Source organism: Rhinoderma darwinii, chromosome 6 (assembly GCF_050947455.1).
Source record: "Rhinoderma darwinii isolate aRhiDar2 chromosome 6, aRhiDar2.hap1, whole genome shotgun sequence".
In the NCBI taxonomy this organism is placed as follows: domain Eukaryota; kingdom Metazoa; phylum Chordata; class Amphibia; order Anura; family Rhinodermatidae; genus Rhinoderma; species Rhinoderma darwinii.
The window spans coordinates 82,681,380-82,694,410 of NC_134692.1; the positions used below are offsets into that span (position 1 = coordinate 82,681,380).

At 47.2% G+C, this 13,031-nt stretch overlaps 1 protein-coding gene across 2 annotated transcripts in view; it reads right to left on the minus strand.

Annotated features, from left to right (window-relative positions):
• Nucleotides 1-1,139: 1,139 nt before the first annotated feature.
• STAT1 (signal transducer and activator of transcription 1) overlaps nt 1,140-13,031 on the minus strand; it is a 1,010,933-nt gene continuing 999,041 nt past the window's right edge. For both annotated transcript variants that reach the window (XM_075829995.1, XM_075829994.1), the window contains one exon: nt 1,140-2,504. In XM_075829995.1, coding sequence (XP_075686110.1) covers nt 2,484-2,504 — 21 coding nt within the window. In that variant the 3' untranslated portion in view covers nt 1,140-2,483. The remainder of the gene's footprint in view (nt 2,505-13,031) is intronic.

Consider the following 13,031-nt stretch of genomic DNA (forward strand, 5'->3'; position numbering starts at 1 on the left):
CAGGGGTCTCAAGCACGCGGCCCGCGGGCCGAATGCAGCCCCTGGGGCTGTCATCTGCGGCCCGCGGGACACAGAGCCGCTAGTATCGGCTCTGCTCCGAGACTCTGGAATTCCCTGACATCGCTGTCCACATATGAACAGCGATGTCTGGGGCTTCCCCAGAGCCGGAGTCCCGAGCAGAGCGCTGGTGTCGGCTCTGCTCCGGGACTCTGTGGAATTCCCTGACATCGCTGCCCATATATCGACAGTGTGTCAGGGTCTTGCCCAGAGCAGAGCAGAGCGCTGGTGTCGGCTCTGCTCCTGGACTCTGTGGAATTCCCTGACATCGCTGTCCACATATGAACAGCGATGTCTGGGGCTTCCCCAGAGCCGGAGTCCCGAACAGAGCGCTGGTGTCGGCTCTGCTCCGGGACTCTGTGGAATTCCCTGACATCGCTGCCCATATATGGACAGTTTGTCAGGGTCTTGCCCAGAGCGGAGCAGAGCGCTGGTGTCGGCTCTGCTCCTGGACTCTGTGGAATTCCCTGACATCGCTGTCCACATATGAACAGCGATGTCTGGGGCTTCCCCAGAGCCGGAGTCCCGGGCAGAGCGCTAGTACAGGCTCTGCTCCGGGACTCTGTGGAATTCCCTGACATCGCTGCCCATATGTGGACAGTGTGTCAGGGTCTTCCCCATAGCAGAGTCCTGGGCAGAGCGCTAATATAGGCTCTGCTCCGGGACGATGCGGAATTCCCTGACATATCTGCCCATATATGGACAGTGTGTCAGGGTCTTCCCCAGAGCGGAGTCCCGGGCAGAGCGCTATTATCGGCTCTGCTCCGGGACTCTGGGGAAGCCTCTGACATCGCTGTCCATACGTCGACAATGATGTCAGGGGCTTCCCCAGAGCAGGAGTCCCAGTGATGTTAGGAGCACAGCTGGAGTCCCAGGAAGAGCCTACTAGCGCTCTGCCTGGGACTCCAGCTCTGGGCAAGCCCCTGACATCAATGGGGCAGCCTCTACAGAGGGCACTGGGGCAGCCTCTACAGAGGGCACTGGGGCAGCCTCTACAGAGGGCACTGTGGCAGCCTCTACAGAGGGCACTGTGGCAGCCTCTACAGAGGGCACTGTGGCAGCCTCTACAGAGGGCACTGTGGCAGCCTCTACAGAGGGCACTGTGGCGTTATCTACAAGTGGGTGTGTGACAGTATCTGAAGAGGACACTGGCATTATCTAGGGGTGTGTTGCATTATCTACAGAGGGCACAGTGGCCTTATCTACAGAGGGCACTGTGGCCTTATCTACAGAGGGCACTGTGGCCTTATCTACAGAGGGCACTGTGGCCTTATCTAGGGGTGTGTTGCATTATACACAGAGGGCACTGCGGCAGCATCCACAGAGGGCACTGCGGCAGCATCCACAGAGGGCACTGCGGCAGCATCCACAGAGGGCACTGCGGCACTATCTAAAAAGGGGCTGCCCAATCTTGACATGTGTGCTAACTGAGCCGCCGGACTGCCCCGTCAACTTCCCATTTTTTCTATATGCGGCCCACTTACCCAGCCGAGTTTGAGACCCCTGGCCTAAAGGCAGCTACCTAACAGAATGCATAGTGCCCACTGTAAAATTTTGTGGTTTAAATATGTCTGGGGCTGGTTTTCAGGGTTTAGGCTAGGCCCGTTATTTCCAGTGGGGGTATTGTTAATGATACAGCATACAAAGACGTTTAAAACAATTGTTATGCTTCAAACTTCCAACTGTCGAGTGGCCCGCAAAGCGCCCCATCAAACACGCCAATTGCAAAGCAGATTTTCACATCCAATATCAGTGCCTGAACTCACAGATGCTCTTTTCGCTGAATAGACACCTAGTCCCACAGACAAAATCCTGTGGGAAGCTTTCTCAGAAGACTGGAGGCTTTTATGGCTGCAAAAGGGTGCCCTACTCCACCCATAATGCCTATGGTTTTGGAGTGGAATATCCAACAACTATATAGGTGTCCACATACTTTTGGCCATATAGTATATGTTTGTATGATTATACTATGTAAGTTTTGAATAAATACTATTTGTCTAATATATGATTTTTTTTTTTTAACTGACACAAAATCAAAGAATATTTAAGGCTTATGGACACCTTTGGGGGAATTTCTTTCTTACCGAAATTCATGTATTTTTGCCTAAATCTCATTTTTGCAATTGGGTTTTATTAAACATTTTCCACTGTTCGGCTTCTGCAGCAGGATGCAGAATGCCGTTCTCAGTAAAATCCGTCAGAGCGCTCATCTGACAGCTCAGTTTCCAGCTGCTGCTGCTCTGCATAAAAAACTATTGTAAAAATTATTTAAAGCCAAAAATACAGGCATTTGAGAAAAAAAATGCCCTTAAGGTGTGTCCTCAGCCTTTAAAGATAAATCTCATTAATTAATTGAAAACACATATTTGTGGTTCAAATGGTTTATCTTGCAAAGCAGCCTTGTTCCAAGATGATATTGAAGCTGTTTAGTTGTTGTAGGAATGCATCTGTTAAAAAGACAAAATGGAAAAAAGAAAAAAAAAACGTAAGTTCATTTATTTGCTTGTTTAAAGAGGCTCTGTCACCAGTTTAATACTTTTCTATCTCCTACCTAATCTAATAAATGCTTTGATACTGATAACTGCGGTGATGGTTTTTTTTCAAAAACATTTATTTTTTACAAAGTTCTGATCATTTTTAGATTTATGTACATTTTTTCTTTATGCCCAACTGGGTGTTTTGTTTTTCGTTTAACCAAGTGGGCTTTGTAAAGAAAAGTGTATGACGCTGACCAATCAGTGTCATACACTTCACTTCATTCATGCCCAGCTTTATTCTTTACACTTTTCTTTACAACGTCCACTTGGTTAAATGGAAAAAAAAACGCCCAGTTGGGCATTTAGAAAAAATGTGCATAAATCTAAAAATGATCAGAACATTTTCAATAATAAAAGTTAAAGAAAAACAACAACAACACAGTAGTTATCAGCATCAAAGCATTTATTAGATTAGGTAGGAGATAGAGAAGTATTAAACTGGTGACAGCCTCTTTAACTAAGTTTAATAGTCATACATTTTATTAGGCCCTATTTACACATGCAGTGTTTGATGATGTTTCTTTAGACAAAGCCAAGAGTGGATTATAAAGGAAGAAAAAGTATAAAGGATGACTAGTTCCTACGCAACAGCCGCCGCGGAACTACAGTATTACTCCCTACCAATGACATAAATGGGAGGTTCGGGCAGAATCCGCCCGAAGATTGAGCAGGACGCTTATTTTTCCCGCCATCTGAAATAATCAGGTAGCGGGAAAAAGAAGCGTCCGACTCCCATTGAAATGAACGGGAGGCAGAATTTTCCTGCAAAATTCCTCCGTGTGAACAAACCCTTATAGTACTCTCTATATGGATCCACTCCTGGCTTTGGCTATTTCACAAAAATGCATTCGTGAATCCAGTCTTAGGGAACTTTGCATTTTGATGCAGTTTTTGTTTTAGCCCAAACTAGAAATAGATAAAAGGATAAACGAAAGAGAAGACTCACAAGTGTACATACACAAATGGCGCTGTAGAAAGCTGCATAAATAATTAATTCCTGAAGAACACAGGTGTGTTTGCCATCTTGCTCTGGTGACTTGTCATTGTTTTTGCTGCACTGCTTTCTGCTTTAACCCTCTCAGGTTCAAGCCCTTGAAATGACTAAATGCCCACAGGAAATGTTCACCTTTTAGAATGACACTTTCTTAGGCCATTTTCACACAGTAGTATTTTGGTCAGTGTTTTGCAACAGTACTTATTAGCCAAAACCAAGAGTGGAACCTACAGAGAAAAAGTATAATGGAAAGATTTGCACCTCTTCCATGTTTTGGACCCATTCCTAGTTTTGGCTTACAAGTACTGAAGCAAAATACGGTTGTGTGAAAGTGGCCTAATGGTAAATATTTATTTTTGTTTTATACTCTAGCATAATTTATTTTTGTCTTTTTGCTACACAGATGGGGCTTCAATAAGGCACAAAAAAACAACGAGTATCTTTTAATGTTTTAAGTTCTATATTTATGATTTAAAATAAATGGCCCACATTTACTAAGGCATATCATAGTAAAGGGTTCTGCAGTCCACTTAAGTGGAGACGTGTGGTCAGTTCCTTGTTATGAAAGTTAGGGAACCACCCGAAACCCCTGTTCCTCCGGCTGTTTTCGTTTATTTCTGTTTTAGGTTCTGATTTTTAGAGGACATAAAAAGCCACCACAAAATAGACAAGGTCTTTGTATTTTACCTGCCTATTTCTATTTGACAATATTTGAAAAGGGTAGATCAAAGCAAAGAGTGAATTCAAAGCCTTACTTACCTGAACACCCAGCAATCCAGACTTCCCTTTCTCTCTTCTACTAGGCCTAAGCTGACGCCTGTGCTAGCTATGACCAAACAGCACTGGCATGAGCCACTTGGCAGTATGAATAATAAGTACCCCAACTACCAACCACATGATTTATAATTTGCTGACAGCGCTGCTTGGTTCTCATGCTGTCATGGTCAGTACAGGCTTCATTTGTACATCATGGTGGAAAGGTAGTTAACGCAAAGATCATAATAAGCATCATAATAATATGGTGCCACAATAACCTGTCACCAATTTCATTCTAATTGTGACAGAGCTGTGATGTCTGATGTTCTAGACAGCAGCCTATCACAGAAGCCTTTTTGCTGTGGTCCTGTCTCTGCAATCCCTGCAGTTCGTCAGTCAGTGCTGACGGACCATTAACAGCTATGGCTGACATCAGACCCCAATTTGTTCCATTAGCTCTGAAGGAGTCATTCAGAGCGGGTATGTGAGAGAGTAGCTGCAGTGAAAATAATGTTTTATTGGCTTTTTTCTGTACCAGATTGCATGTGATTGCCTCCATACCCCTGTTTACCCTCCCATTTACTTCCTTGATTCACTCTGATGATTACCATATCACTGATCTGCCTTCAGTGCCAAATGTGAGAAAAAAACTAAACTAAGAAATATAAAAAGCCCCCTTTTATTACTTAGTTTAGGTAAGTATCTGTAGCAGCCTAATTAGGTTTAGCGTCAGGGAAGTTCATATCTAATAGCGTAGTTAGGTTTAGCGTCCAGGATGTTAGTGTCAAAATGCGTAGTTAGATTAAGCGTCAGGTAACTTAACATCAAAAAGCAAAGATAGGGTTAGCATCAAAAAGCGTCGTTAGAGCGACTGCCTTAGCTCTGCCCACATTCTTTCTGTGCACGGATGCAGAAAAAGCATTTGATAGGGTCAACTGGGATTTGATTTTGGCGACCCTACGGTATATCGGACTATGCACCCAAATGATGCAATGAATATCGAGTCTCTATTCCTCCCCTTAGGGTCAAGGCTAATGGTCATTTCTCCTCCCCAGTTATTATCTTGAATTGTACGAGGCAGGGGTGCCTTTTGTCTTCTCTAATATTTATTTTATGCTTAGAGCCCTTCTTGTCTCATGTGCGCTCCAATCAGGACATAGTGGGCATTCTTCTAGGTGGGATGTTCCACAAAGTAGCAGTATATGCGGAAGACCTGCTCTTTTTTTCTTACCTCCCCCAGGATTTCCTTGCCTAACCTGTCCCTTGTGGAACTGAATAGATACTCGATACTATCCAACTTTAAAATAATTACCAAAGGTCGGAGGCTCTCAATATCTCCCTGCCACAATCACTAGTGTAGGATTTGACTGGGTCTTTCTCCTTTAAATGGGCAGGAGACTCCCTCAAATACTTGGGTGTCCTGCTTACCAGAGATCTATCTCGCCTTTATGCAGTGAATTACCCCCCCCCCCCCCCGCTTCTTCAATGCATAAAGACTAATCTAGACTCCCGGACGACGGGCACATTTACCTGGTGTTCGATCTTTAAAATGAACATCCTTCATTGGATTTTGTACCTCTTCCAAGCGCTGCCCGTCCACATTCCCCGCCCCTTTTTCCAAACATTGTTTTCCATACTGCACAGGTTTATCTGGGCAGGGAAGCTGGCTCGTATTGCCCGTTCTATGCTTTTCCGTGATAAATATGAGGGTGGTGTTGGCCTCCCGGATTTTGCCTCATATCATCAGGCCTCCCATTTATCGCGAACCCTTGACTGGTGAAGGCATAGTGATGTTAAACAATGGGTATCTATGGAGGTACTTCCCTAGCTAGGCAAACTTGTTCTCTTGTCAGCACGGACACATCTGACTATTGGACACACCTTGGTGGTCATGTCTCAAATTTTTCCCCTGAAAGACATTTCACCATCCCCTTACCCATTGTTTCCCATATTGGGCAACCCAGCATTTCCTCCTGAAGAAGAACAAGGTCCCTTTCAGCACTGGATGGTGGCTGATAGGGTCATGCTGCTCATTTCCTGCTTCCTGCAGGATGGCAATTGGATGTCTAGTCAAATGTTAGCATCTCTGTCAGATCCTCAATCCTTCACATCCCGGCAGGTCACCCAACTATGACATTTTCTCACGTCATTACCAAACCCATCAGAGTACTCCCGAGACAAAACCCCTTTGAACATCTCTGCACTGGTAAGGGAACGATACGCCATATGCAATCCCGGCTTTATGTCCTCCTAAACTCCCCATCCAATCTCTCTACGCCTTCCTATTTGTCGAGTTGGGAAAGAGACTTAGGTTTAACTTTTACTCCTGAGCAAAAAGATCGTTTGCTCACCATGACTCATAAATCTTCCATGGCTAGTAGATTTCAGGAGGCTGGGTTTAAGATTCTATCGCACTGGTATAAAGTGCCTTCCAGATTGCATGCCTTGATACCTACGGTCTCACCGCTGTGTTGAAGGTGTGGAGACCATGTGGGCAAAATCTTACATACCTATTGGGAATGTCCGAAGTTGATTGATTTCTGATCAGAAATGTGGCGTATCACCTCCAAATTCACGGACTTTGCACTCCACTGTTCGCTGGCCTTCTTCCTGCTCCATCTGTGTGACATTCCTCTATCTACGTATAGGTGCTCTGCGGTGCACCATTTGGTGAATGCGGCTTGAGCCTGTATTCCCGTGTTGTGGAGACAATCCAACCCTCCGTTGATTGCTATGTGGTTAGGTAAAATACAGGAGATCATGAGAATGGAGGATCTTAATGCCTCTACGCTATATTCCTCAAATCCTGGTACCATTGGATTAGGTTTCAGTCCTCTTCGGAATTCAAAGCCATTATTGTCTCTTAATTTCTGTCACTCTCCTTTCAGAGAACTCTGCTCACTCAGACTTCGAAAAGAACTTAAGAAGGTTGATCGTGTTAAGCTCACGGTTCAGGAACGCCAGCGATGGCGTACAGACCACTTCTGCATGTATTGTGGTAGAGAAGGCCACTTTGATCGTAACTGCCCTTTGAAGTCTGGAAACGTCAACACATAGGGTTGGTAATGGGGGGGGCACCCTAGGTGGAGAGAGCCTCTCTCCGGAGTTAACTATGCCGGTAAAGTTTTCCTGTGGTAATACGTCTGCCACTGTTCAGGCCTATCTCGACTGTGGTGCCGCAGGATACTTTATCTATCAGGCCCCCGTAACTCGTCTCAGTCTACTAACTGTTCTTCTTGAGAAACCCTTAGCGGTGGCTTCCAATGATGGACAACGTCTTCCTGTTCCCATTCTGTTTGCCACACAGCCTCTGACTCTGCAGGTGGGAGTGCTTCATTCAGAGCAAATCTTCTACGTATCACCAGTATCCATTAACCCTTCGCCTCCGGGACTACCCTGGCTATGGCAACATGCCCCAGTCCTTGACTGTATTTCTGGCCAGGTTCTTCAGCTGCCATACATATTGCGTGGTGAGCGTTGAACCCGTCTCCATAGGACCGCTATCTCTCCCAGAAACTCAAGCCTTGTCTGAATACCTATAAAGGGGGTTTATCAGGAAGTCCTCTTCTCCAGTCGGAGCCAAATTTTTCTTTGTTCAAAAAAAGCATAGGTCTCTTTATCCATGCATAGTCTATGGTGGTCTTAACAAGATCACAGTAAAAAACATTTACCTGCAATCGTTGATTACTGAAGTTTTCGACAGGATACGTGGAACTAAGATCTTCACTTCAAATTGGATCTGCGCAGAGCTTACAACATGATATATATGATTTCTCCTTTCTCCTCGTTGCTGGCTCCAATAAAAGCCCTACCAAAGAAGGGATTATATGCCAAGAGTTGGAAATTACTCCTGAAGATTTTCCTTTAGTTAAATGAATCCTTTGCTGCTTCACCTATCATGCAAATACCCAGATGTCTCCAAACAATTCTTCTTAGAGGTGGATGCCTCTTCTATTGGTACCAGTGCATTCCTGATGCAAGAGTCCTAGCTGCAGGACTGTAACCTGTAGCTTGTTCTCATAATTATTTTCTCCTGCCAAGAGGAACTATACTATAGGAGATGGGAGCTGCTAGCCGTTAAGATGGCACTGGAAGATTGGAAACATCTGCTTGAAGGGTCAAAACATCCTGTAATAATTTTTACTATCATAAAAATTTGGTATACCTACAGTTCTCACAGCGCTTGAAGCCATGCTGTAATGTCCGTGGCTGCGGGCTGCCAGCTCCAACCTCCCTATGACAGCCGCAGCCACGAGTCGGCAAGCACTGGCCCCAGCCTCCTCCTCAGGAGATGCCAGCGCTCGCGTCCACTCACCTCTGCCGGATCCCGTAATCGTGAACGCCACCAAGAGCTTCAACGGGAGGGAGCCCTTCCTAGTCTGGTCCCTACGTTGCAGCAACCCCTTCTGTCCTCAGATGCCGATCCTCCTAAGAAGTCGGTAATAACGGATCAGTATAAGTTATCCAGCCAGGAGAGACAACGCAGACGCACGTCTGGACTCTGTCTTTATTGCGGCCTCGATGGCCATCTGGTGCGCCTGTGCCCCCAAAAATCCCAAAACCTAGGGTTGCCTGGAGTGACGACCCTGGGTAAAGATGGACTTCCGTCTAAATTGTCCATACCCGTGACTATGGTGTCCGGCGAGAGAACGCATAAGGCCTCTGCGTATCTGGACTCTGGTTCCGCTGCTAATTTTATCCGCAGAGATCTGGTGGACCTTCTGCAATTGCCCACCACCCTCCTTGAGAGCCCGTTGACAGTTGCTTCAGTAAATGGACTACCTCTGCCAGACCCGGTTTTAGCGGTGACCAAGCCGCTGAGGCTCCAAGTGGGAACTCTTCACTCCGAACTTCTGCCTTTCTATGTCCTGCCCAAAGATGCTAACCCCATGTTGCTTGGTCTGCCTTGGCTCCGTCTACATGCTCAAGTTCTGGACTGGCGTTCTGGAGAGGTTCTTCAGTGGGGCCCTGAGTGTCAAGGTCGTTGCCTGGTGAGGATTCATTCGGCTCAGCCTTTGCTGCCTCTGTCATTGGCAGGATTGCCGGGTCATTATGCTGCCTTTTCGGACGTCTTCAGCAAGAGGGAGGCGGAGACTTTGCCTCCACATCGGGAGTATGACTGCCCTATTGAACTGATACCTGGTGCATCCCTTGGTAGGGTATATCCTCTCTCCTTGCCAGAGACTCTGTCCATGTCCTCCTATGTGAAAGAGAACCTAGAAAGGGGCTTCATACGAAAGTCTTCCTCCCCGGCAGGAGCCGGGTTCTTCTTCGTCAAAAAGAAAGATGGCTCTCTTCGTCCTTGCATCGACTACCGTGGTCTTAACCAGATCACGGTGAAGACTAAATATCCATTGCCACTGATCTCCAAACTGTTTGATCGAATACATGGTGCAAATTTTTTTTATAAACTAGACCTGCGTGTGGCTTACAGCCTGATCTAGATTCGTCAGGGCTATGAATGGAAGACTGCATTTAACACTCGAGATGGACACTATGAGTATCTAGTAATGCCCTTCTGCCTATGTAATGATCCCGCGGTCTTCCAGGAGTTTGTGAATGACATTTTCCGTGACCTCCTCTATGTTTGTGTTGTAGTCTACCTTGATTTTCTCCCCAGATCCTGTGACGCACCAGAGACATGTCTGTCAGGTTCTGCTACGGTTAAGGCAGAATCGTCTGTACGCCAAGTTGGAGAAGTGCGTATTTGACAAGGATGCTCTACCCTTCCTGGGATACATCGTCTCGAATTGAGAGATCGAGATGGACCCTGAGAAGGTAAAGTCTGTCCTGGAGTGGCCATGTCCTCAAGGCTTGAGGGCCATACAGCGCTTTTTGGGATTTGCTAACTTTTACAGGCAGTTTATTCCAAACTTCTCCTCACTGACTTCTCCCATCTCTAAACTTACTAAGAAGGGTATGAACGCCAAGGTGGGGACTCCCAAGGCAGAGTCCGCATTCAACAGCCTGAAGAGTGCCTTCACGTCAGCCTCTATCCTCCATCATCCAGACGTTTCCCTACAGTTCTCGTTGGAGGTGGACGCATCCTCTGTCGGTGCTGGTGCACTCCTGTTCCAGAGAGGTCCCAAGGACAAGTCAAGGGTATGTGGATACTTCTCTAAGCTCTTCTCTTCCGCAGAACGCAACTACTCGATTGGAGATCGGGAGTTACTGGCCATCAAATTGGCTCTGGAAGAGTGAAGACATCTACTAGAGGGCGCAGCTCACCCAATCTTGATTTTTACGGACCACAAGAATCGGACCTACCTCCAGACGGCCCAAAGGCTGAACCTTCGTCAGGCCAGGGGGTCACTGTTCTTTGCAAGGTTTCTGTTTGAGCTTCATTATCGCCCGGCTGACAAGAATGTGAGGGCCGACGCCTTGTCCAGGTCTTTCGAGACAGAAGACACCATTGAGAATCCACAGAATATTATCGATGCATCCTGCATTGTCTCGGTCAATCCCCTGCAGATTGGGGACATTCCCCCTGGGAGGACTTTTGTGCGCCTGGCTGATTGTGGAAGAATCCTCCGCTGGGGTCACTCCTCTAGACTGGCAGGTCACGGCACAGCATGTGATTGCTCGTCATTTCTGGTGGCCCACTCTGCCCAAGGATATTGTGGACTTAGATTCTTCCTGTGCTGTATGTGCAGCCAACAAGGCCACCCACTCCAGACCTGCTGGCCTGCTCCAGCCATTGTCTGTGCCCAATTGTCCCTGGCAGCATATAGCGATGGACTTTATCACGGACCTGCCTCTCTCTGCTGGATGCAGTGCTGTCTGGGAGGTGATTTTCGAAGATGGCCCACTTCGTTCCTCTGACCGGTCTTCCTTCTGCTCCTCAGTTGGCCAAATTATTTATTCAACATATCTTTCGCCTGCACGGCTTGCCACAGCATATTGTGTCTGATCGGGGGGTTCAGTTTACCTTGAGGTTCTGGAGAGCCCTCTGCAGACTTATTGGCGTGGAGTTGGACTTTTCCTCTGCCTACCATCCTCAGTCTAATGGTCAGGTCGAGAGGATTAACCAGATTTTGGAGAACTACCTATGCCACTTTATCTCCAAACAGCATGATGACTGGGTGCAGCTGCTCCAATGGGTGGAGTTCTCCTGCAACAATCACACCAGTGAGTCTACTAGGAATACACCGTTCTGCATTGTCTATGGCCAGCATCCATGAATTCCTCTTCCGGTGCCTGATACATCCGAGGTACCTGCAGCTGACTCCACGTTTAGAGACTTTTTGCAGATCTGGCAGCAGACTCGATCCTCCATCCTAATGGCAGTGGACCACATGAAACGAAAGGCTGACACAAGGAGAAGAGAGCCTCCTTGGTTTCTTTCTGGCACTAAGGTCTGGCTGTCGTCTAGGAATATCCGACTGAGGGTGCCATCATGTAAATTTGCCCCCAGGTTCCTCAGGTCCTGCAACAGATCAACCCTGTCGCCTACAAGCTTCAGCTGCCTCCTACCCTCAGGATTCCCAACTCCTTCCATGTCTCCCTCCTGAAACCGGTGATCCTAAACCACTATTCCAAGACTCCCAGCCCTGCGGTTGCCTCCAGCGGCCCCTCAGACATCTTTGAGGTCAAGGAGATCTTGGACACCAAGAGAGTGAGAGGAAAGACTTTTTATTTGGTGTATTGGAGGGGGTTCGGCCCCGAAGAGAGGTCCTGGGAGCCAGAGGAGAACCTCAATGCCCCTACTCTTCTGAAGAAGTTTCTCTCTCGCTCTGGCCCCAAGAAGAGGGGGTGTAAGAGGGGGGATACTGTAATGTCCGTGGCTGCGGGCTGTCAGCTCCAACCTCACCCTGACAGCCGCAGCTATGAGTCGGCAAGTGCTGGCCCCAGCTTCCTCCTCAGCCGGATCCCGGATCGCGCGCATTGGACCTCATGGACAAACGTTGACCCATGAGTACCCTGGACTATAAGAGGGATCCAGCCCCTAGTTCTATGCCTGAGCATTGTTGTGTTTCCTTAGTCTGTCTATGCAAATGGTCCCCTAGTGTTTCCTGCTACCAGTGTTTCCTGTTCCTGTACCTGTATCCCCATCTAGTGCCGTGCTTGCTATAGTCGTGCTGTGCTGAATACCACGCTTCTCTGCCTCCCCACGCCTGACGTCCATCTGCTGCCTAGTTCCTGCAAAGCTACTGTCCGTGCTGCCACAGGTACCCTATATCCTATAGACTCAGACCTGCGCTCTGTTGGCCAGCTGCCTTACCGCCAAGGTGGTACGGCCCAGTGGGTCCACAGACCCTTCATGACACACGCCAGGGTATATGGACACTCTTCTTTGCCCGGTTTAATTTTTGTGCTACACATTTTGTCCTGCCAAGAAGAATACCAAAGCAAACGCCCTGTCCTGGTCATTTTTTTTTACTGACCGAACTGAAGACCTGCAACATTTTATAGATCCAGGCTGTATTATCCTGAAGGGAAGGGTCCTAATAAAAGATATCCACAAATCCCTCTAGTACTTTTTGACATACTGTTGGAAGCCGATAATATATAAACCGAACATGCACTTATTGTTACTGATCCTTATTACACATATTGTGGTGTGTGCCAGGAATATGATAAGTGCATATCATAGGGGGAGGGGGTTTGTTGGGTGTATATTATACATACCGATAGGAGGGTTGGATATGGACGATATTGTGGGGCGAACAGTCACAACTAAAGGTCTC